At 42.0% G+C, this 26,006-nt stretch overlaps 1 protein-coding gene across 4 annotated transcripts in view; it reads left to right on the top strand.

Moving 5' to 3' along the window:
• The first annotated feature begins 1,555 nt into the window (after positions 1 to 1,555).
• Positions 1,556 to 26,006, top strand: part of LOC106609411 (liprin-beta-1) — a 37,565-nt gene continuing 13,114 nt past the window's right edge. For all 4 annotated transcript variants that reach the window (XM_014208210.3, XM_045722120.2, XM_014208209.3 and 1 more), the window contains exons 1-7: positions 1,556 to 1,710; positions 17,272 to 17,362; positions 20,645 to 20,853; positions 23,393 to 23,473; positions 23,756 to 23,869; positions 24,064 to 24,174; positions 25,048 to 25,140. In XM_014208210.3, coding sequence (XP_014063685.2) covers positions 17,299 to 17,362; positions 20,645 to 20,853; positions 23,393 to 23,473; positions 23,756 to 23,869; positions 24,064 to 24,174; positions 25,048 to 25,140 — 672 coding nt within the window. In that variant the 5' untranslated portion in view covers positions 1,556 to 1,710; positions 17,272 to 17,298. The remainder of the gene's footprint in view (positions 1,711 to 17,271; positions 17,363 to 20,644; positions 20,854 to 23,392; positions 23,474 to 23,755; positions 23,870 to 24,063; positions 24,175 to 25,047; positions 25,141 to 26,006) is intronic.

Here is a 26,006-nt window from a genome sequence, read left to right as displayed (position 1 = left end):
CAAGTGGTGATTTTCAGGAAGAGATATAAACAAAAATATGTTCACATTCCTCCAGACTTAATGGAATCTTCCATGAGGATGTGTAATAAGTGAACGATAGAGTTGACTGTAAATTAATTGCTGGATCCACCCAGTTGCCAAGGTGATAGCCACAAGGAATTTATTGTTTCAGGAATGTGTTGTTTTTGCAGTGCTGCTGGCTATGTTGGATATATTGACAGTATCAATTATGCACTGTGACTGTTAAAACCACTAGAGAGAGCCATTTAGCTTCACTCCAGCAGTGGCAGTCAGAATTGATTTCATGCCCAGCAAAGGTTAGTTGACTATACTCCACTCCGTGGTGAAGGGAGTTTCTGGTTACTCCACCAACGGAATAGAGCAGAGTCCAGCATTGTGGAATTCAGCTTTGACTACATCGATACGTCTAAGGTCAATACTTCAAAAAATTTAAATTGCGAAATGCCTACTGTGTACCTATGTTTGTCCTCTGTAGTTGCGTGCCTTTGCTAAAACCCATACATTTTCAATAAACGTTAATCAAATACAATCACCAACAGTTTCCTTGTTGAGATTCAATTGGCATATAACGTTGTTGCCATTTTAGAACAACGGCAATGAGCAAACAGTCGGGGGTTGGGAGCCTAGTCTCTGCTCCACTCTGTTGGTGGAGTCATCAGAAATGTCTTTCACCGTGGAGTTTAGTATGCTAAGCAAAGGTATGCTCAATTGGCTGTTGGTTTATTAGTTTGTATTTTATTATTATTTAACCTTTTATTTAACTAGGCAAGTCAGTTAAGAACAAATTGTTATTTACAATTACAGCCTACCCCGATCACTGCCGGTTGTGATACAGCCCAGCATCAAACCAAGGTCTGTAGTGATGCCACTGACACTGAGATGCAGTGCCTTAAACCGCTGCGCCACTCGGGAGCCCAGTAGTATCTTCCCAGTAGTATCTTCTCCTTTGACAAAAATAGGATTTAATCCTGTGTCAATTTGCCTGTTGACCACTGTTATTTTCAGAGTGCATCCAATGTCCATAACTCCCCAACTCTAAACTCATTGTACTGATTACTGAAGCCTACAGTAGAATGCTCACCAAGCTAAATTACGTTGCGTAGAGACCATCATTATCAGAACCTAAAAGGATGAAATGATGTCCTACATCATAGCCGCTCAAAGATAGAGACAAGGAGCAACACTCATAATGTACAGTTTTTGTGTAAAAACCTGACAGATATAATCTGATAACCAACCGTTTTCTAGACAGTTTGGTGGAGCAACAAAATAATATTAAATAATATATATTTTATTCCCTCCAAAATGAAAACCAATAGTCCGCCCCTGGACAAGGCAGTTAACCCACTGTTCCTAGGCCGTCATTGTAAATAAGAATTTGTTCTTAACTGACTTGCCTAGTTAATTAAAGGTTAAATATTATTATTTTTCAATCCAAAAGTAATTTTGCCTACACAGGGTTGAAATTGGATTGAATAGCAACACTATGGAGTAGTCTGTGATTGGCCTGTGTTGGCGCATGCGCAGTGGGATATACGGGAAACTTGTGGAAGTTGGGAATTCGCTATGCAGCTCTATCAAAAGGTGTTGCGTACGGCTCGAGAGAGCACTGAAAAGTGAACTTTTGGAATAGCGTTAAGGTCGCCCTTCAAGAAGTTGACGCCTGTGAAGTTATTCCTTTTGTATTGGGTAAGTTTTTAAAAAAGTTTTTTTTAATGTGAAAATTTGTATTTCAGTTATAATGGACCAGTTTTTTTTGTACTTTGACCGTGAATTGTATGGGTTAAATTTAGTCTGCGCCATTGGATTATTTATGGACAAAAACAGTAGTTTTCCTATTAAATTGAAAAACAATGGAAAACTTTTGAGACCAACTTTCTTGGAAAGTTATTTTCTCATTGACTTACGATACTGCTGTGCACAGCTGTCAGTAAGTTAATCAGTTGATGAGACCACAAAGCGTTGGCAAGCTGACGAAAACAATGAATGGGCAACAGTTTGATACATTTTCACCTTTACCACAACTCGTGATTATGGTTACAGTGTAGCAATGAGCAATAACATCACTAATATTAAAAAGTGTTGCATACCACTGAAGTTTTTACATGGTACCATTGAAGTTTTTACAATGGTCAGTGGTGTAAAGTACTAAGAAAAAATACTTGAAACTAACGTTACCACTTAAGGATTTTTTTTTTTTGGGGGGGGGGTGTGTGTGTGTGGGGGGTGGTGTGTGTGTGTGTGTGTGTGTGTGTGTGTGTGTGTGTGTGTGTGTGTGTGTGTGTGTGTGTGTGTGTGTGTGTGTGTGTGTGTGTGGGGGATCTGTACTTTACTATTTATATTTTTGACAACTTACTTCACTACATTCCTAAAGAAAATAATGTACTTTTTACTCCATCTTCCCTGACACCCAAAAGTACTCGTTACATGTTGAATGCTTAGCAGGACAGTAAAATGGTCTAATTCACACACCTTATCAAGAGAACATTCCTGGTCATCTCTACTGCGTCTGATGTGGCAGACCCACTAAACACATGCTTCATTCGTAAATTATGTCTGAGTGTGTTTCTGGCTATCTGTAAATAAAATGGTGCCTTCTGTTTTGCTTAATATAAGGAATATGAAATTATTTATACTTTCACTTTTGATACTTAAGTATATTTTAGCAATTACATGTACTTTTGTTAAGTATATTTAAAACCAAATACTTTTAGACTTACTCAAGTAGGATTTTACTGGGTGACTTTCACTTTTAGTTGAGTCATTTTCTATTAAGGTATCTTTACTTTTACTCAAGTATGAGAATTGGGAACTTTTTTCCACCACTGCATATGGTATGCACACCTCCGGTAGGTAGGTTAACATTACCTTCAGTTCAGGTAATTTCATTAACTGTAGACCTATTCATAAATGGGGAGATTCATTCTTGCAATTGTGGGAGACAAGGACAAGTTAGTTCAACAATGAAAGCATCAGTTGCAATGGTGAATACATCTTTTATCTAGAGCCCATGTCAAATTCATTCATTGTGTCTTTACATTTAAGGGCTCATAGTTTAATTGGTATTACTCTGTAGTCTTACGTTGTCCAGAAAAGAGCGCTCCTTCCTGAGATATTGTCTGTGTCCTGGCTCTTGGCTCTCTCTCTCTGTGTATTGGGTGGGGTGGGGGGGCTGAAGGCATAACAAAGGATTTACTCTCAGACAAAGACCTTGATTCAGTCTGCTGCGCTCAGACCAATTACTGTATTTTAGATTATATATATATTTTTTTGTCAAATGTCCTAAGGATAGCATGCAGTCACATGTATTATACAGCAGTGTATCCAATGACTGCAACATTATCAGGCAAGGATAATCGTTTGAAATCTGTATCAGTGCTGCAAGACAACATATTCTTCACCACAAGTCCAGCTGAAAGTTGTTGTCCAAGCCAGGTACAGCTGTAAGACCAGACTTCCAAGGACTATAGTGACAGCTTTATGTTGACAATTGTGCCCTCCAACCTAATAGCAAGGAAACAATCAACTGCGTGTCTCTCCTTTTGAAGCAAAGGTTTTTCAAGGAAATGTCAATTAATCTATTTCAGCATTGTGTGCAGAAAAGTTTTTGGGACATTTTTTTATTTTCCTCAGGCAGTGTGTCCTGTCAGTTGTTTGTCCCTCAGGCAGAGTTGAGTCAGTTCCAGCAGAGGTGAAGTTCATTGATATAGCGTGGGTTGGTCCTAGTTCGTTGTGAAGAGCAGAGAGCAAAGTATTTTAGCCTACAGCTCCTTCATCCAGTGTTCAACTGAGTTATTTGACCGACCCAGCTATCCTAGCTACGTGAAGTAATAGATGTCTAGCATCTAGCTTAAAAAACCCTTCCTTCAGCTGCACCCATTCTACCAGATTTTGTTCTGAGGCCGTTCTCCACCATTCAGACCTACTTTGCCTACACGTTGACATTCCATCCATACTTCAGGTGGACTACTCCTGTGGTGGTGTATTCTGAGTGGTGGGACAGCTCCTGGGCTCTTGGTCAAACGCAGAATGTTGTGAAGCAGTTTGGGGCATTGCTGGAGTGGACCTGATCCTTGTACTTGACATTTGAATGTGAAGACTTTGTTTCTTTCATTGCATTTGTTGTTGAATTCTTATACACATTTGCATTTACAGTAGCCTAAATTCCTGACTGGAATAATGTGCTTTCTGTTCACACTAAACCTCTTTGACAAGATCTTTGGCTTGCGTCACATACCAGTAGTTGCAGGGCTCTACAGTGCGACCATTTATTCACCACCATTTTATTTGAGAAATTAAGGATTCAAGCTTTAAAACCTCAAATATTTTTCATTGTGCTCCTATATTTCTTTGTGTGCTCCTGCATTTTTCAACTTAGGAGCACATGTGCTCCTTGTAAAAAGGTCAGTGTAGAGCCCTGAGTAGTAGCTGGGAAAATGGCAGTGTGACTGAAAGGAAGACATTTCTCAAGCATGTGACAGGAAGGACTTCCTAACAGGACAAGGCGAAGGTCATCCTGAGTGCAGGGATGCTTTGGCCAGCAGCCTTGTTCACTATATAGCCTAGCCTAACTTCAGAGATGATTGTCTCTGTATTATTTGTATTCAGTCATGCCAAGCTTTCAGGGCCTGCTTCAAAATCCATATTCATTCTACAGTGGCAGCTAGTCAAACATCTGCATCATAACTACAGCTAATGATGACTAGCCCCAGGACATACATAGGAAATGCATAATTAAACTGACATTCAGTTTCTTCAGCGTGGCTATTAGTTGGAATGATGTGTATTTGTTATTGCTCTGTTCAGAATGGCAGTGTGTTGAATAATAACACCAGTCTGTTTGGAAGGGGTCTTTGAGGCCTACAAGTCACCACAACCAAGAGAACAACAAGGCCAGTCAGACATGTAGTAAGATGTCCAACACAGCATTTTCTCCCTGTACTCTGCCCTGCCTGTGACGTTGCTCCCCCCCACCCCCCAAGTGTGTGTGTTTTTGGCTGTAATTTAGTCGGGACATGTGTAAAACGGCTGTACCTTGTGTTCTCTGTCCCTCGCTTTCCATGTGACTCTGTGCAGGACAAAGAGCTGTTTGTGTGCCATGTCTACAGAGCCGCGGCCACCACGACCACAGGGGTGAAGTCTCAGCCTACTATTACTACTGCAACCTGACCACTCCAGACATGACAAAAGGACCATTAGACATCTAAGGAAAATAAGCATTCAAACAAGCCAAGGGGTTTGGAATAGTTGGATGCTGTTCAGGAATTGGTGCACGTTTAGTGTAGTTGTTTTTGTTTTGCTTTACTTCCTGGCACTGAAGACTGAAAGCACCTGAGGTTGTGTTTTTAGGTGCTGTATGACCAAACCAACATCCAGTACTACTGTTAGGACATTCATAATTTGTATGACTGAAGCATTGTGCCATATGGGGTATTTCAATTCTCTACCTTACTTTGAGCCCCTGTTAAACAACAGCTTACCAGCTGAAGGGGAGACAAGTGCATAGGTCAGTTTAGTTCTGAAGGACACATCTGTGGCACAGCTGGAACTCTATAGCTACGTAGCTATTAGTGTGTGAGAGAGAGGCTCGTCAATGGGCCAGGCGGTGTGTTTTTCTTTTCGTAAGTCTCCCCTCCCCCTCCATATCTCTACATCTGGTTGATGTCAAACTGTGTAAATAAACCAAAATAATGTCTACCCAATGATTTCAACGGCAAACCTGAGCCAAATGGGTTAGCTCTCACTTACAATGCACACATTCAATAATGAGAACTTACTAGGAGATTGAAATGTATTTTTTTCTAGTGGTAGACCTTTGTTTTGTCTGATGACTTAGAAGCTTTGATGCTTTAAAAAGGAAGAACCCGCTGGTTGTTCAGAGGGGTTGGCACCCAATGTGCAGTGTAGTGGATTGGTTGTTATCCGTCAGTAAGTGAGATTATATTAGGGGAAACTCCATGGTAATGGAATTACGCTGACAATCAGATGTTTCACTTTAAAATGTATACCAAACAAAAAAAAATACATCTCAATTGAGATGGTTTGGGATGAGTTGGACCGCAGAGGGATGGAAAAGCAGCCCAAAAGTGCTCAGCATATGTGGGAGCTCCTTCAAGACTGTTGAAAAGAATTCCAGATGAAGCTGGTTGACAGAATGCCTAGAGTATACAAAGCTGTCATCAAGGCAAAGGGTGGCTACTTTGAAGAATCTCAAATATAAAATATATATTGATTTGCTTAACACTGTTTTATTTCCCCCCATAGTTTTGATGTCTTCACTATTATTCTGCAATGTAGAAAATAGTATAAAAATAAAGAAAACCCTTGAATGAGTAGTTGTGTGTGTGTGTGTGTGTGTGTGTGTGTGTGTGTGTGTGTGTGTGTGGGGCAGAGCACATCTGGAAGAGGTTTGAAGGAATCCAGGGGGAGTACTGGTCATACAGGTCACAGAGATGCCAGTGTCGGTTACTGAACTGACACCTCATACTGAGCACTGAACTGCTCTGGAATGAAACAGTTTCAATGCCTTACCCACAGTAGAACTGTCTGTGTAGCCTAGAGCCCATAACTTTTTCTGTGGAGACTGTGGTTTTAAAACTTGCTTTGGGTGAATCTGCCAGCCACTGAGTGATATAACAGAAATGGAAAACTCTTTGCTCTTCACCATAAAGTGGTACTTTACTGGTTCAGTGAGTCATTGTGAGTAGATGGGCTATGTGGTGTTAATTCCCACTACCCGTTTTAACAAAGACACGCATTACAATTGTACTTGTTTTTCCATTGTGTCCATTGCGCTCTACTTTCAAAAGGTATGCTTCAGTTGATTTCATTAGGTCCTGATTTTAATATTAGATAAAGACCATGTTCTCTTGCTATTATTTAAATGTAAACTGCCCCTTAGAACCAACTTAGGCTGTTTAAACCAGATATGTGGCATCGGTATGAGTCTGGAACATCAATTCAAATGTATTTATATAGCCCTTCTTACATCAGCTGATATCTCAAAGTGCTGTATAGAAACCCAGCCTAAAAACCCCAAACAGCAAGCAATGCAGGTGTAGAAGCACGGTGGCTAGGAAAAACTCCCTAGAAGGGCCAGAACCTAGGAAGAAACCTAGAGAGGAACCAGGCTATGAGGGGTGGCCAGTCCTCCTATGGCTGTGCCGGGTGGAGATTAACAGAACATGGCCAAGATGTTCAAATGTTCATAAATGACCAGCGTGGTCAAATAATCAGTGGTTGTCGAGGTTGCAACAGGTCAGCACCTCCAGGAGTAAATTCTAGTGTCAAAATTGACTACAGGACAATTTTGGACATTAAGTCAGTCTCATCCAAAACTGAGTTTTGTAAGATAGTTTGTCACGACTTACTGGGGGGTTGGGTATGGATTACAATCATCATGCCCACTAACACGAGAGAAGCAGCTGTACTGATTGCACTCCATCAGCTGCCCACGCTCTATCCAATCATAGCAGCCAGAACCTCCAGACAGTGAGACAGACCTACCATTACACAGCGCCTCAGACTGGTTTACATAAGACCACACATTATGTTAAAATAACCCTGGGCCCTAAGCCCTTTATGGAGTGGCCACTTGCTGATGTGTTTGGTTGTCAATCATTTGAGTCTGCCACTTTTTGGGGCAAAATGAGAATTGAGACTGACAGAGCGCTCTTGATATATATTGTATTATCAATATTCCAAAACCCATTGGTGAGCATCTTATATCGCCCCCGCAACCTGTTTTGAAACATGATTCCCTATGAAACACTGCCAGACAGACTCACATTCTGGTAATAGATGTTGAGAAAGGTGGGAAAAAACTAGACTGCACCGAAGCACACACCTCGCCAGTGACTTGATGAGCTGAATGTGGCTCACTGTGCCTGCTAGCTACTACCTGTTACATAGCGCCATTGACAAACACAGAGTTGGAACTTAGCTAGCGAGTGATTTTTGGGCACTGATAAACAGCGTGTAGCTTGTGCTTTAAGGCGATTCCATGGTAATAGAATTGAGCATTTACTCCGTTTCTTTACTTTTAAAATGTATGCCAAACAAAAACCATTGATTTAAAAGTTTTAACAAACCATACAACACTATGCCCAAGGACTACTTTTTAACAACTTCTACGGAAAAATTTACAAAAACAAATTTTGTGGAGGAACTGTGCAGATGCAAACTTTGGTAATGGAATTATGGTAAAATCTCCTTCAGGTTTTTCTGCAATCACGTTTTCCCAAAACTCTGTTAAATAAATGCTCCGAATGAAGATTCAAAGATGCCTGCAGAAGGAATAGGGTGTCAGCTATGACATGACACATTGAGTTTGAAAAAAATCTCTCTTGGTTATTGATCTACAGTAAGTGAAGTGGATATACACCCGGTAACGAAATGACATTATGGGTCCCTGATCTGTACTACACAGAAATTATTGATGCACTGATGACATTTTTGCCAGATACGATATCTGATATTTTCCTTGTCAAAAACGATAGCGATAAACAATATTAAATATTTTTGCAGCCTTTTAAGCATTCTAGTACAGTTAAATAATTAACACACACACATGAACGCAGTGGTCTAAGGCACTGCATCTCAGTGCAAGAGGTGTCACGACAGTCCCTGGTTCGAATCCAGGCTGTATCACATCTGGCCGTGAATGGGAGTCCCATAGGGCGGTGCACAATTGGCCCAGAGTCGTCCGGGTTTGGCCGGGGTAGGCCGTGATTGTAAATAAGAATTGGTTCTTAAATGACTTGCCTAGTTAAATAAAGATTTTACATACCTACACACACACACAGAGACCACACTGACCAAAATGTTATTTTGTTGGCCTTTACAGATGTCCCCATTACCAGTAAAAAAATAAAATAATCAAAACCAAAACCTATTTCTTTCACTTGCTGTGCTGTTTCATTATTATTTTGTTCAGTCGTTCCATTCTGAACCAGGATTTAATCAAATTTTATTTGTCACATGCGCTGAATACAACAGGTGCATCATTGATTTCCGCGTAGTACAGATCAGGGAACTGACAGTGAAATGCTCAGTGGGTGAGGATGCCTGGTTAAAGTAAATGGAAAGAGTGGGAGCTCATAGGTAGGTGTCATAGGGCGGAGCACAATTTGGCTCAGTGTCGTCCTGGTTAGGGTTTGGCCGGTGTAGGCTGTTGTTGTAAATAAGAATTTGTTCTTAACTGACTTGCCTAGTTAAATAAAAGTAAGGGTGTTTTCACACTTGGTCCCTTTCAGGCCTATTATTATTATAATTTTTTTTTTTTACTCCGTGTGGACTCAGACCCCTCCAGAAGAGCCCCTGAAGCGAACCAAACTGAGTCCATCTCGAGAGGTGGTCTGAGTTCGGTTCGCTTGAATTCCATGGTCCGGGTCCCTTTTTTAGGGAAACATCCCCAGATCAGGTTTGCTTGTTATTCCAGTACCAAACACTAAACTACTGCAACACTATTTCCCCTGCCATAACCCCTCTCATTGGTGCCACAAAAGAGATAATGATGTGCAGGTTTGTGGAGAAAAGGTGTGCTGTTTTTGGAGATGGTCTGTTTGGTTCCCTTCAGGGGTTCTTTTGAGGGGTCGGAGATCACACAGCACCAAAAAATTAAGCAAACCACACTGAGTAAAACATTTTTTTTTAAATGGCTAGTGTGAAAACACCCTTAAAGAGGACTATATGTGAACACCACTGAGAGAGGTGACATTAACAGGAGAGGGATGAAGAAAGGTAGAGACTGAGAGATTGTCCAGAATGACTGTTTTAACTCTCTTGGTTTGACCACCAGTCAACAGAAAGACAAAACAGTTATGAGCTGAACATAACAGTATGCCACTAGAAGGGAGGACGGTAGCAGGTGACCCAACTGTGGTTTGACTTATAATTTCTCATTGTAGCCAGTTCAGTTGCAGTAATTCCTTAAATTGTTTTGGGTAATTGTGTTAACAATTTGGTAACGGAAATCCGAGTTTTAATCACTTAATAATTCATAGGTAAAATTGATATCAATAAAATCATTAACTAATTGCTAGGTCTAACATTTACTTGTTACTTCTGTGAACTTTCATTATCCTCCCTCACGAGGGAGAGAAATGTGAAAATATCTGAGTATTTTTTGTTGTTGTTAAGGAATTGCAAGGCACAATATTTCTTAAACTTGGAGGTAAAATGTATCCAAAACTAAATGTGTTGATATTAGTTGGCAGGGGCCTTTACATCAACATGATTGTGTTTTGATGTATTTCTGACTTTTTCTGGTAGATGTTTAAGACCCTGTTTCCATCTGTTAATCCAGAAATCAAAGACTACTTTTGCCAAATTTATAAGATGAAAAATGTTTATGCCATCATTTCACAAAAATATGGACTCTTGGCTTTCATTTTACACAATTTGATATGCACCTATGAACTTCAGATGTTGGTGCTCATGGGTCCTTTTCGATAGTTTGACAGCTTGCAGATGAGGACGTTGTAGACCTGTTCTAAGAAATCAGTCCTGAGCACACAGCCAGACTTTCCTGACTTGATGCACTGACTAGTTTTTAATGCAACTTTTTTACTTGAGAAATACTGCACCAAACACCTTAGCTGGATTTCAAATTGTGTGACTAAGACCTCCTCTGCACAAACATCTTAATTACAGATTTCTTTGTCTTAACCACTTCGTTAAAATAGTCAGAATGACTATGTTGTTGCTTCGGTGACTCATGAAGGACAAACAGTACCTGCCAGGGTACGATATGTGAATATAACACACCCACATCAAACTAGAGGTCGACCGATTATGATTTTTCAACGCCAATACCGATTATTGGAGGACCAAAAAAAGCCGATACCAATTGTTTTGTGTGTGTGTGTAATAATGACAATTACAACAGTAGTGGATGAACACTTTTTTTTATTTTAACTTAATATAATACATCAATAAAATCTGTTTAGCCTCAAATAAATGAAACATGTTCAATTTGGTTTAAATGATGCAAAAACAGTGTTGGAGAAGAAAGTGAAAGTGCAATATGTGCCATGTTAAAACCTTAGCAATTTTTTTTTTTTTAAGTTCCTTGCTCAGAACATGAGAACTAATGAAAGCTGGTGGTTCCTTTTTAACATGAGTCTTCGATATTCCCAGGTAAGAAGTTTTAAGTTGTAGTTATTATAGGACTATTTCTCTCTATACCATTTGTATTTCATATACCTTTGACTATTGGATGTTCTTATAGGCACTTTAGTATTGCAGTGTAACAGTATAGCTTCCGTCCCTCTCCTCGCCCCTACCTGGGCTCGAACCAGGAACACATCGACAACAGCCACCCTCGAAGCACCATTACCCATCACTCCACAAAAGCCACGGCCCTTGCAGAGCAAGGGGAACAACTACTTCAAGGTCTCAGAGTGAGTGACGTCACCGATTTGAAACGCTATTAGCGCGCACCCTGCTAACTAGCTAGCCATTTCACATCAGTTACACCTAGCTAGCCATTTCACATCAGTTACACCTAGCTAGCCATTTCACATCGGTTACACCAGCCTAATGTCGGGAGATGATAGGCTTGAAGTCATAAACAGCTCAATGCTTGAAGCACAGCGAAGAGCTGCTGGCAAATGCACGAATGTGCTGTTTGAATGAATGCTTACGAGCCTGCTGCTGCCCACCACCGCTCAGTCAGACTTCTCTATCAAATCATAGACTTAATTATAATAACACACAGAAATACGAGCCTTAGGTCATTAATATGGTCTAATCCGGAAACTATCATTTCGAAAACAAAACGTTTATTCTTTCAGTGAAATATGGAACCGTTCCATATTTTATCTAACGGGTGCCATCCATAAGTCTAAATATTCCTGTTACATTGCACAACCTTCAATGTTATGTCATAATTACGTAAAATTTGGGCAAATTAGTGCGCAACGAGCCAGGCGGACCAAACTGTTGCATATACCCTGACTCTGCGTGCAATGAACGCAAGAGAAGTGACACAATTTCCATAGTTTAATATTGCCTGCTAACCTGGATTTCTTTTAGCTAAATATGCAGGTTTAAAAAAATATACTTGTGTGTATTGATTTTAAGAAAGGCATTGATGTTTATGGTTAGCTACATTTCTTGCAACAATTGTGCTTTTTCTCGCAAATGCGCTTTTGTTAAATCATCCCCCGTTAGGCGATGTTGGTTGTCTTTGTTAGGAGGAAATAGTCTTCACACAGTTCGCAACGAGCCAGGCGGCCCAAACTGCTGCATATACCCTGATTCTGTTGCACAGAACGCAAGAGAAGTGACAATTTCCCTAGTTAAAAGAAATGAATGTTAGCAGGCAATATTAACTGAATATGCAGGTTTAAAAATATATACTTGTGTATTGATTTTAAGAAAGGCGTTTGATGTTTATGGTTAGGTACACATTGGTGCAACAACAGTGCTTTTTTTCGAGAATGCGCTTGTTAAATCACTCATTTGGCGAAGTAGGCTATGATTCAATGATAAATTAACAGGTACCGCATCAATTTTTATGCAACGCAGGACACGCTAGGTAACTACACATGGTTGATGATATTACTAGTTTAACTAGTGATTTATGTTAAGATTGATTGTTTTTTATAAGATACATTTAATGCTAGCTAGCACCTTACCTTGCCTCCTTGCTGCACTCGCGTAACAGGTGGTCAGCCTGCCACGCAGTCTCCTCATGGATTGCAATTTAATCGGCCATGATCGGTGTCCAAAATTGCCAATTACCGATTTGAAACTTGAAATCGGCCCGAATTAATCGGCCATTCCGATTAATCGGTCGACCTCTACATCAAACCACACCCACAAGACAACTCTGGTTTGGCTTCAGTCATGGCCCCAAACTGTTTCTAAAAAAATATCTTCAAAACGAGGCAAAATACGGAAGTACAGTTTCCCTTTTAATGTACACTGCTCAAAAAAATAAAGGGAACACTTAAACAACACAATGTAACTCCAAGTCAATCACACTTCTGTGAAATCAAACTGTCCACTTAGGAAGCAACACTGATTGACAATAAATTTCACATGCTGTTGTGCAAATGGAATAGACAACAGGTGGAAATTATAGGCAATTAGCAAGACACCCCCAATAAAGGAGTGGTTCTGCAGGTGGGGACCACAGACCACTTCTCAGTTCCTATGCTTCCTGGCTGATGTTTTGGTCACTTTTGAATGCTGGCGGTGCTTTCACTCTAGTGGTAGCATGAGACGGAGTCTACAACCCACACAAGTGGTTCAGGTAGTGCAGCTCATCCAGGATGGCACATCAATGCGAGCTGTGGCAAGAAGGTTTGCTGTGTCTGTCAGCGTAGTGTCCAGAGCATGGAGGCGCTACTAGGAGACAGGCCAGTACATCAGGAGACGTGGAGGAGGCCGTAGGAGGGCAACAACCCAGCAGCAGGACCGCTACCTTCGCCTTTGTGCAAGGAGGAGCAGGAGGAGCACTGCCAGAGCCCTGCAAAATAACCTCCAGCAGGCCACAAATGTGCATGTGTCTGCTCAAACGGTCAGAAACAGACTCCATGAGGGTGGTATGAGGGCCCGACGTCCACAGGTGGGGGTTGTGCTTACAGCCCAACACCGTGCAGGACGTTTGGTATTTGCCAGAGAACACCAAGGTTGGCAAATTCGCCACTGGCGCCCTGTGCTCTTCACAGATGAAAGCAGGTTCACACTGAGCACGTGACAGACATGACAGAGTCTGGAGACGCCGTGGAGAATGTTCTGCTGCCTGCAACATCCTCCAGCATGACCGGTTTGGTGGTGGGTCAGTCATGGTGTGGGGTGGCATTTCTTTGGGGGGCCGCACAGCCCTCCATGTGCTCGCCAGAGGTAGCCTGACTGCCATTAGGTACCGAGATGAGATCCTCAGACCCCTTGTGAGACCATATGCTGGTGCGGTTGGCCCTGGGTTCCTCCTAATGCAAGACAATGCTAGACCTCATGTGGCTGGAGTGTGTCAGCAGTTCCTGCAAGAGGAAGGCATTGATGCTATGGACTGGCCCGCCCGTTCCCCAGACCTGAATCCAATTGAGCACATCTGGGACATCATGTCTCGCTCCATCCACCAACGCCACGTTGCACCACAGACTGTCCAGGAGTTGGCGGATGCTTTAGTCCAGGTCTGGGAGGAGATCCCTCAGGAGACCATCCGCCATCTCATCAGGAGCATGCCCAGGCGTTGTAGGGAGGTCATACAGGCACGTGGAGGCCACACACACTACTGAGCCTCATTTTGACTTGTTTTAAGGACATTACATCAAAGTTGGATCAGCCTGTAGTGTGGTTTTCCACTTTAATTTTGAGTGTGACTCCAAATCCAGACCTCCATGGGTTGATAAATTGGATTTCCATTGATTATTTTTGTGATTTTGTTGTCAGCACATTCAACTATGTAAAGAAAAAAGTATTTAATAAAATTATTTATTTCATTCAGATCTAGGATGTGTTGTTTAAGTGTTCCCTTTATTTTTTTGAGCAGTATATTTACATCACATGTAAACTGTTATGGTCTCTCCCTATTAAATATCAGTCATGTGAGACTGGAATAATACTAATTTGCTGGTCCACCTTTTTAAAAAAAAAAAAACCATTTATTTACTGTGACCTCAAGCCATGAGACTGAGAGAGAAGCAGAAGGGGTAAAAGAGGATGAAAGTTAAAGAAGTTATATGATATCTTGTCAAATTTGCTGATCTTTCATCTCGCATAGAAACTTTTGTGCAAAATCCTGTGTTTCAGAAGCATTCGACCTACTTAATTATTATGTTAAAGGAGCTAGAGCTTGCCTGCTTTTAGTGCCTTACCTCTACCCTTTCTTTATGCTCCTTATTAGTTTCATTTTCCTATCCCAGAGAGGGAACGTTCATGTTTGAATTCTTAATACTGCTGTTCCAGTTAGAAACATGTCCACGTTTTGGGTTTCCCTCTTGGGGTGTGAGACACGTTTTGGGTTTCCCTCTCTGGAGTGGGATGGCTCTCCATCAGAAGGAAATGCCTTGGGAGGAAAAAGCAATGGTACTAAAGGCGTCAGCATGTTTCAGTTCGGCAGGCGCCTAGCCGAACTCGGCTAACCAAACGAGTGTGCTCGCATACTCTCTTATAAGAAAAAGCGGAAATAGTACTGTTTGTCCAGTTTGAGATGCCGTAGCCAGTATACACTTCCTCAAACTAGTCAGAATTTATCTAAGATGACTAAAGAAATCTGTCATTGGTTTTAAGTTTTTGCTGAAGGGATCTTAGTTGCACAATTTTACATCTAAGATGTTTGGTGCAGTATTTTTCAGCCAAAATAGTCAGCATATAATTAATCTTGACGATAACGTTGTTCAGATTATTTCAGTTATTATTTGGAATGTCCAGTGAACAATGATTCTGCTTTATGTGTTGTTTTTTTTAAGGGTGTGAACCATCCAAGACAATTATGTGGGCAGCTTTATAAAACTGGAATTGTTTTCTACTGGAAAATGTTTCTGTGTGCGCAACTCCCTTTTCAGTTGCACTTCCATCGCTGGCACAATTTAATCATTGTTTATTGAGTAGTGCAACTGTATAGCAATGTGAATGTGAGCCTATTTTGAAGGGAGTATTACCCATGTAGCCTAAAGGGCCCATGATGGAAGTGGGTGACAGGACACAATGCCCTCCGTGTTGAATGTGCAGGCTCCCTCTCCCTGCCTCTAATAAAGGCCAATTATTTAATGTAGCTCTTTTAGCCCCCCCTCTCCTACCCTGAGTTATGCTTCCCTGGACAAGGAGAGGGCTCTATCTCATTACCCTCCAATTCAATTGACTTTGCGTCGTGATGATTTCATATCCTCTCAGGCCATTTTACATTTCTCTTTCAGATTGTACATTTGTTTTCGTGAATTCAATATGTAATATAACGTTAGACCTACCATGAAAGTGAAGTTGTCTGGTCCATTTAGGTGAATGAGCTGCATGTGGGGTTAGGAGGCTGGGAGTGATGCTTTGTTATGGAAGCTTGGATTTCCAGTCAAGCCAACACGCTGTGGGGAGAGATCCCTGGTAGAATGGCACCATTATTCCAGATAAGAGCCAACTCTCAATTCCCATGACTGGTCTGAGGGAATCTTTTCTGGGGTGAGAAATCACTGTTATGATTTTGCCTCTGAGAGCTCCTCTTTGTTTTTGACTTGCATGTTGTGGTTACTTACAGTTCAGTTCACTCGCAATCCCATGGTCCTAGATTTCTTTCTGGTTTTGATTCCAGTGGCACTGATCAATTGTTTTTACCTAGACAGTCAATATCAACTAAGAGCATTGGCCTACATTGGAAATCTCCATATGCAAATGCTGGGTAACAGTCTGGCAGTTTACAATCACCTTATCCTCTCTTTTCATTAGGTGGCCCAAATGCCCCACACCTGCTCCATTGAAACACCCAATAGACCATAAATTATTTCCAAGGTAATACCCAGTCATAGGCTTGAGTCTTGACCCCATTATAAAGTTAATTGCTGAGGCCGGTACTAAATGCAGTCGTCAATGGAGAAGTTGTGAGGCACCAGATTTATCTGTTGACTCTGACTCTGAGGTAGGAGTATGAGGCTAAGACACATTTGATTCAGCCAAGGCATCGGGAGAGAAATACAACAGTCAATGTCATCATACAACCGTGAATATTCATGATGGATAATGTCTTCTTTAGAAACCTTTCAATTGGATATATTGTTAAAAAGAGGAATATGATTTCATATTCATCCAAATGTACCAGGGATGCCCCCAAACAACAAATACCACTTGATCACACAAGACATGGGAATTCACTAATGTCCCATTCACATGGAGGGAGAAAATCCTACATCTTATTTGCAGTTTCATTCTACAACTAACTGTAGGTTAGAACATTATCCTTACTACCAGGAAGTGGCTTACAAATTAAGGTGCATAGAAACGCCTTTCATCAAATATTACTGTAATCATCACTAAAGTTGTAAGATCTGCTAGTGTCGTAATGTAGGTGGGTCCAGACTCTTGGGTGGTCTCTGTCCACTTTAGTTCTGTCTGTGTGTAATGTGTAGACTTGAACTTCCCACGGGGTTCATGTAATTTACTGCTCAAGTTTTAAAAGCCATTAAAATGCCATATATTTTCAGACTGTTTTTACAAGCACATTGTCTAACTTGTACTGTAGGCTGTAGTCTTCTGGGCAATGGCTGTTCAGTTTGTCATTGGTCTTTACTTGACACTTCTGTTTTCTTTCAGATTCACAGTGGGGGGGAGGGGGTGAAGATGATGTCCGACGCCAGTGAGATGTTGGCAGCCGCCTTGGAGCAAATGGATGGGATCATAGCAGGTAACGCGCAAAACTCACACTCACATTTTGAACTGTGGGGCTGATCCCCCTCAAATATTTACATAAATGCCTCTTAAATAAGCCCCTGATATCTATCCTCAGGACTAGGGTTCCCATGCTGCTGCTCTTAGGATGTGGCTGTGGTACTGGTCTGGGATGTTTCCCAGTGCAGTCCTCCAATATGAGAAAGCAAGATGTTCCATTGTTTCAGCAGTGATGGAAACAAATGATTATTCAAGGCCTACTGCTAATATGATTTGCAGGCATTGCATGCCTCATCCATGGCCTGAAGGGAGGGTGGCACGCCTGTTGGGGTGGCAATCCTACGTCTTCCATCTGTATTGTATTTTACAGTTTTGTATGTGTTTACTGTAGTGGTCATGCACGTGGCTCAGTTCATAAGAGCATGGCACTAGCAACACGAGTTGTGGGTTTTGATTCCCACTTGGGTCACATACAAAAATATGTGGACTGTAGTCACTTTGGATAAGTGTCTGCTATGTAAATGGGATATTACAGTACTGTATTGGCCAATGCAATTTTTGTAGAGCAGTGCGACCCCAGCAACTTAATTTTGGACATAGGTTTACTGTATAAGGGATGCATTTCTTGTTTTGAACTTTATGAAATATTTGCATATTGTTATTGTATTACTGGACTGTAGGAGCTAGAATACAAGCATTTCACTGCACCTGCTGTAACATTTGCTAATCTGTGTACGCAACCAATACACTTTAATTTGTGACATACATTCTGTAGCTGACAAACCATGTAAAATCTATAGCTTCACCCAACTTCAATTAAGAACAGTCAGATTAAGTAATTCTAAAATGTATTTTAACCAAAGAGAATCATATCAAAAGTAATGTGAACATTGCGTTGTGAAAGGCAATAACTTTATATGAATATGGGCTCCCGAGTGGCGCAGTGGTCTAAGGCACTGCATCTCAGTGCAAGAGGCGTCACTACAGACACCCTGGTTCGAATCCAGGCTGTATCACAACCGGCCATGATCGGGTGTCCTTTTTATGCGGAGCACTATTGTCCCAGCGTCGTTTGGCCGGTGTAGGCCGTCATTGTAAATAAGAATTTGTTCTTAACTGACTTGCCTAGTTAAATAAACATGAATTGCAATATGAAACATGTATTTTTAGATTAAAAACAAGTGTCTATGATCTTGTACTTAGTCAATTGAAAATGTGTTTAGTTTTGAACTGCCTTTTTGAGTCTGTTTTGTACTAAGAGTTGTGAAAATGTACCACATTCTGAGTGACAATTGCACCAAAGCAATAGAAAAAATGGTCAAAGTCAGACACCAGAGGGAAGTTTTGGACCTATTATTTTGTTGATGGTAGATGAGCAGAGGGGGCAGCTTTAAGAGCTCAGGGTTTTCCACTGACTTGTATAATTTATAGAATTGACTTTTCCAAGAGGGATGGCTGATCACATGACATCCTCTAGCCCCTGTTACCACAGAACCCACTGCGTTCACTCTATCCCTGGCTGCCTTTTTAGGGAAGACTTGTATATTTATTTATCCCTCTATTTATTTTTCTCTTCTACATTTCTATGAAGGTTGACAGATTATAGTACACACTGGAAACGTGGCTTTTCCAAGTCCAACAGGCCTCTTGCACCATTTAAAAACAAAATCAATATCTAATCTGTTTTTCTTTGCTTTTAAAATGTCTGGTATGTGATTTTTCAGGACACATTCAGAAATCCACATCTGCAGCGCATCACATGGGTCAATGACATCCCACCTGGTGATATTGTCTTTCATCCTCCTCGTTGAAGGGAATTAGGAGAGGATGGGAGAGGCTCAAACTTCTAACCACAGGGCTAAAACTATAGATGTACCAGTCAAAAGTTTGGACACACCTACTCATTCAAGGGTTTTTCTTTATTTTCACTATTTTCTACATTGTAGAATAATAGTGATGACATCAACTATGAAATAACATATGGAATCAGTAACCAAAAAAGTGTTAAACAAATCAAAATATGTTATTTTAGATTCTTAAAAGTAGCCACCCTTTGCCTTGACAGCTTTGCACACGCTTGGCATTCTCACAACCGCTTCACCTGGAATGATTTGTCCAGCAGTCTTCAAGGTGTTCCCACCCCATCGCTCCTTCTTGGTCAAATAGCCCTTACACAGCCTGGAGGTGTGTTGGGTCATTGTCCTGTTGAAAAGCAAATGATAGTCCGACCTAAGCGCAAACCAGATGGGATGGTGTATTGCTGCAGAATGCTTTGGTAGCCATGCTGGTTAAGTGTGCCTTGAATTCTAAATAAATCAGACAGTGTCACCAACAAAGCAACATCACACGACCACCTCCATGCTTCATGGTGGGAAACACACATCCGTTCACCTACTCTGCGTCTCAGACACGGCGTTTGGAACCAAAAATCTCAAATGTGGACTCCTCAGACCAAAGGACAGATTTCCACCAGTCTAATGACCATTGCTTGTGTTTCTTGGCCCAAGCAAGTCTTTTCTTCTTATTGGTGTCCTTTAGTAATGGTTTCTTGGCAGCAATTCGACCATGAAGGCCTGACTCAAGCGGTCTCCTCTGAACAGTTGATGTTGAGATGTGTCTGTTACTTGAACTCTGAAGCATTTATTTGGGCTGCAATTTCTGAGGCTGGTAACCCTAATGAACTTATTCTCTGCTGCAGAGGATAACTCTGGGTCTTCCTTTCCTGTGGCGGTCCTCATGAGAGCCAGTTTCATCATTTGTTTTTTGCGACTGCACTTGAAGAAACTTAAAGTAACGATGGACTCGAGTTTTCTCTTTGCTTATTTGAGCAGTTCTTGCCATAATTTGGACATGGTCTTTTACCAAATAGGGCCATCTTCTGTATACCACCCCTACCTTGTCGCAACACTGATTGGCTCAAACGCATTAAGAAGGAAAAAAATTCCACAAATTAACTTAACAAGGCACACCTGTTAATTGAAATGCATTCCAGGTGACTACCTCATGAAGCTGGTTGAGAGAATGCCAAGAGTGTACAAAGCTGTCAGCCACCCTTTGCCTTGATATTTGAAGAATCTCAAATACAAAAATATTTTGATTTGACTTTTTTTGGTTACTTCATGATTCCATGTGTTATTTCATAGTTTTGATGTCTTCACTATTATTCTACAATGTAAAAAATAAAGAAAAACCCTTGAATGAGTAGGTGTGTCCAAACTTTTGACTGGTTCTGTATATCTAAGCTTCTAACTTGCTTATTTGTTCCTAACCACCACTCTCCTAACCCTGGTCCCAACAGGCTCCAAGGCCATGGACTACTCCAATGGGCTGTTTGACTGCCAGTCGCCCACCTCTCCCTTCCTGGGAAGCCTGCGGGCGCTGCACCTGCTGGAGGACCTGCGGGCGGCGCTGGAGATGATGGACCAGGATGAGAGGGAGGGCCTCCGCTGCCAGGTCCCTGACACCACCGCTGACGGCCTAGTGGAGTGGCTGCAGCAGGGACAACTGGTAAGTAACTCCCCCTGTTCTCTTACTGTTGCAAACGCTGTTAATGTTAGTCAGCAACAACAAAAAAATTCCCCATCATGGGCCAGCCTCCTAGCAATTCGAGTTTTAGACAATTAGCTTCAGCCCCTTGCCATTTGAGTGGCAGCTAGTTAGATGCACACATACAGTGAAGGTAAAAAGTATTTGATCCCCTGCTGATTTTATACGTTTGCCCACTGACAGAGAAAGGATCAGTCTATAATTTTAATGGTAGGTTTATTTGAACAGTGAGAGACAGAATAACAACAACAAAAAATCCAAAACAACGCATGTCAAATGTTATAAATTGATTTTCATTTTAATGAGGGAAATAAGTATTTGACCCCCTCTCAATCAGAAAGATTTCTGGCTCCCAGGTGTCTTTTATACAGGTAACGAGCTGAGATTAGGAGCACACTCTTAAAGGGAGTGCTCCTAATCTCAGCTTGTTACCTGTCTAAAAGACACTTGTCCATAGAAGCAATCAATCAATCAGATTCCAAACTCTCCACCATGGCCAAGACCAAAGAGCTCTCCAAGGATGTCAGGGACAAGATTGTAGATCTACACAAGGCTGGAATGGGCTACAAGACCTTCGCCAAGCAGCTTGGTGAGAAGGTGACAACAGTTGGTGCGATTATTCGCAAATGTAAGAAACGCAAAAGAACTGTCAATCTCCCTCGGCCTGGGGCTCCATGCAAGATCTCACCTCGTGGAGTTGCAATGATCATGAGAATGGTGAGGACTCAGCCCAGAACTACACGGGAGGATCTTGTCAATGATCTCAAGGCAGCTGGGACCATTGTCACCAAGAAAACAATTGGTGTAACACTACGCCGTGAAGGACTGAAATCCTGCAGCGCCCGCAAGGTCCCCCTGCTCAAGAAAGCACATATACATGGCCGTCTGAAGTTTGCCAATGAACATCTGAATGATTCAGAGGACAACTGGTGAAAGTGTTGTGGTCAGATGAGACCAAAATGGAGCTCTTTGGCATCAACTCAACTCATCATGTTTGGAGGAGGAATGCTGCCTATGACCCCAAGAACACCATCCCCACCGTCAAACATGGAGGTGGGAACATTATGCTTTGGGGGTGTTTTTCTGCTAAGGGGACAGGACAACTTCACCGCATCAAAGGGACGATGGACGGGGCCATGTACCATCAAATCTTGGGTGAGAACCTCCTTCCCTCAGCCAGGGCATTGAAAATGGGTTGTGGATGGGTATTCCAGCATGACAATCACCCAAAACACACGGCCAAGGCAACAAAGGAGTGGCTCAAGAAGAAGCACATTAAGGTCCTGGAGTGGTTTAGCCAGTCTCCAGACCTTAATCCCATAGAAAATCTGTGGAGGGAGCTGAAGGTTTGAGTTGCCAAAAGTCAGCCTCGAAACCTTAATGAGTTGGAGAAGATCTGCAAAGAGGAGTGGGACAAAATCCCTCCTGAGATGTGTGCAAACCTGGTGGCCAACTACAAGAAACGTCTGACCTCTGTGATTGCCAACAAGGGTTTTGCCACTAAGTCGAGGTTTGCAGAGGGTCAAATACTTATTTCCCTCATTAAAATGCAAATCAATTTATAACATTTTTGACATGCGTTTTTCTGGATCTCACTGTTCAAATAAACCTACCATTAAAATTATAGACTGGTCATTTCTTTGTCAGTGGGCAAACGTACAAAATTAGCAGGGGATCAAATACTTTTTTCCCTCACTGTAGCAGAGCGAGAGCAATGATGTGGTCCATCAACTTTTGGCTCGTGAGCGCTATTTTCAGAACTGCTGGCTAAAAAGTATACAGAAGTACCGGAGAATCTCTTTCATGCCTGAGAGATTCTGAATTTGAGTGTAATCATGGAAAATGTATTGCTGACGAGTATTCCACACAAAGTACTTTAATTTAGACTAGATTCCTTTTGTGTGATTGCACAGGCAGTGGTCTGCTTTGTCTTCACAGCCTTACCTGTTATTTATACCTTTACTCCTTTGATTGTATGGCTATTGTGTGATGACATGCTTTGTGAGTAAGTGTCTCTGGAGCGGTGTCTGAAATGGTGTTCATCCTCTTCACTGGAGATGATTCACAGTGAGGCTCATGTTTTCCTCCCTCAAGCCCTTTCTTTCCCTGTGTGAAATATGAGAAGAGGAGTTCAGTTTTTGATTCAATTTCCACTTCAATTTCCACACACAAAGCACTTGCGTGTGAGAACCCTATTGACCCTCACGTGTCTCTCAAATAACATGCATTTCACGTGTCACCGGCCTTCTTTTTTTTCCCCCCGGGGAAAAATCATGTGATGTTTTTCAATGTAGGGATGATATGACACCTGAATGCTGTATGCTGGCCTTTGAGATGGAGTGGTACATCTTCCATTTGACTGGAGGCTGCTCTATTCCTAGGGTCAGGAGTCTTTCCTGGTATGGTGATAGGGCAAAAAAGTTATTCCTGACCATATTTATGGCCTCCCTAAGCCCTTGGCGATCAGCCGTCTGATGGCCTTGGTTGTTTGTGATTTCAGACCAACGGACATGGCTCTGCTATGATCTACCAGGAACGACTGTCACGGGTGGAGAGCGATAAGGAGTGTCTCGTCCTCCAGGTGTGTGTCACGAGGCCATGAACAAGCAGAGACCAGCTTTAACAAATAGGAAATACCACCCCATATTTAGAAAATGTGAACATTAGAAAAAACATTGTACATTAGAAAGGGTGCTCTGTTTAAAGTGTATTTAATAGGTAGCTGTTGAATTCAGTAGTTTTTACTTATTCGTGGTGTGAGTGAAAGACATGCATCACAGAGCATGCTCTTAGATCACTAACCCATACCCTGAAAACAACACGAAGATGACGTGGCGTATTATTGAGTGACGACTGTCCCCAGGTGAGTGTTCTCTCAGACCAGGTGGAGGTGCAGGGGGAGAAGATCAGGGATCTGGACATGTGTCTGGAGGAACACAGAGAGAAACTCGACGCCACTGAAGAAACGCTGCAGCAGGTGAGGCCCCAGCAGGGTTGTAGTGTATTATGGTTATTAGCAGGATGTTCTGTCTTATGAGACAGAACCTTGGGCTCAAGGTATCGGTCAGCCTTTTGATCCAAATGATCTTTCTGAAGGAACACTGATTAACACACTTAATACACTTCGTTCCTACTCGTTTGTGACTGAATCTGTGACTGTGTCCTGTGCAGGAGCTGTTGAGCAGGTCGACCCTGGAGGCACAGAAGCTGGAGCTGATGACCGAGGTGTCCAGTCTGAAACTGAAGCTGACCACTGTGGCGAGAGATCTCAGGGATAGTGAGGTATACGGATGCATTATGGCGATAGACTCACCCACACAGAGATATCATGTCTTTGGTAGATAATATTAGGATGTGAGTTTATATGAATCTTAGCAGTCACCCAAACATTTAATACCATGCAGAGGTCTGTCTCAGTCGGATGGAGTGGGCCCTGATCCGTCATGCAGATCCTGGCCTGGGTGGACTGGCTGGCAGGGAGTGCCAAAACACCGCCTTGCTCCAGCAGCCATTTCCTCTCATAAAATAATTCCTCTCCCCTCCAGAGAAGCTGGGAGTCTGACAGTCAGGGTTTCCATACACCTAATCCATGAGCACTGAGCAGGCCTGGGCTGGAGGAATCAGGATATTGGATCCTGAGTGTGGGTTTCCGACTCTACTATAACCTTTAGGGAGCGCTGTGTGGAAAGGCAATGTCTTCCATATATATTTAATACCGCCTTTGTTTAATGTTGGGCTTTGTTCAGCTGTAAATCACACACCCATGAGTCTGATCCATTTCGTCTTTCCTACCCACGGTGCTCTGCGGTTTTTACTCTTGTCTAAATGTATGCGTCGTGAATCATGTAGCACATTCTTGTTTAATGATGATGCATATTTCCTGAGTGCTCCGTCTATACGGTAATTGCTCCAAGGTGCAGGAGTATGTATTATCCGTGACATAAAAGCAGTTGTAATGGTAATTGACCATGACGCTTTCTTCGAAATCAAGGATCTGTCTCCATGTTGGAGTGGGATTCTCTTTCTCTCTCTCTAAATAATCTTTGGTGCCTCATTGAGGATTTTTCACTCCACAACAACATCCCCCACAGTTTCCTCCAATACTCTCAGCTGACCCCTTGGGCATGTGGGTAATGCAGTCTTTTACCTCCCCAGGGGTTGTACCAGGAAGTCAACGATCTGCGGTTCAGGGTGACCGATATGGAGAATGAAAGACTGCAGTGTGAGAAGAAACTTAAATCCACCAAAGTGAGTAGCATGGCTAAAAATCTGTCTGCAATACAAAGGCTTTAGATCAGTCCGTTCACTTTAGATTGTGCATGACATATGGTCCACAGATTAAGTTTGACAAACTCTACACTTTTTCTACATCATGTAGGTACTGAATCTATCGTTCCCTTGTGTGTTGGTTATATATCACTGCTTTCACTCTTAATACCACCTTCCTTCAGGGTTCATACCCTTTGTCTCCTCTGTCCTTTTCTCCTCATCTCTCACTCCTGCCTGGCTAACTTCTCCCCTGCAACGAGCTAACCTGTCACAGCCCTAGGAATGGAACATTCAGGCGGTTGAGGTTCACTGGAGGTGTGGTGCAGAAGTTAACACCCTGTGCTCTGCTCTTCCCTGTCTGTCCCTATGGGTCTCTAAACCTTCCCTCTGTCCATTGACCCTATCCATTTTTCCAACTTTCAGCACACTTCCACTTTGACTAAGTTCTCCTACCAGTTAAGTATAAGTTGCAGATTTCTTAACACACTAGTTTTTCATCAAACCTGCCCTGATCCACTTAATTGTATGTTAACTGTACATTGATGCTAAAATGTCTTAAACCTTTGGCTAAGTAAGCTAAACTAATGGATGGAACTGAACGGTCACAGATGACCTTCTGCTGGAGATTAACATCCCAATGGAGCTGTTCTTTCTCAGTGGAATGTGAAAGAAACTGACATGTTTACAGTGTGTTTGTATGGTTCTCTGGTTAAGACACCAGTCCTCTGGTAGAATGTATCCTCACTCTAACCTTATTCTGGGTCATACTGCCCTGCAGCACAGTTGGCATCAGACTGGGTTTTAACTTTCAGTTTGGTCAGACTCTGTCTAGCCGGGTTTTTATC

This window comes from Salmo salar, chromosome 07 (assembly GCF_965601325.2).
Source record: "Salmo salar chromosome 07, fSalSal1, whole genome shotgun sequence".
Taxonomy (NCBI): domain Eukaryota; kingdom Metazoa; phylum Chordata; class Actinopteri; order Salmoniformes; family Salmonidae; genus Salmo; species Salmo salar.
This window is presented reverse-complemented; position numbering and strand designations above follow the sequence as displayed.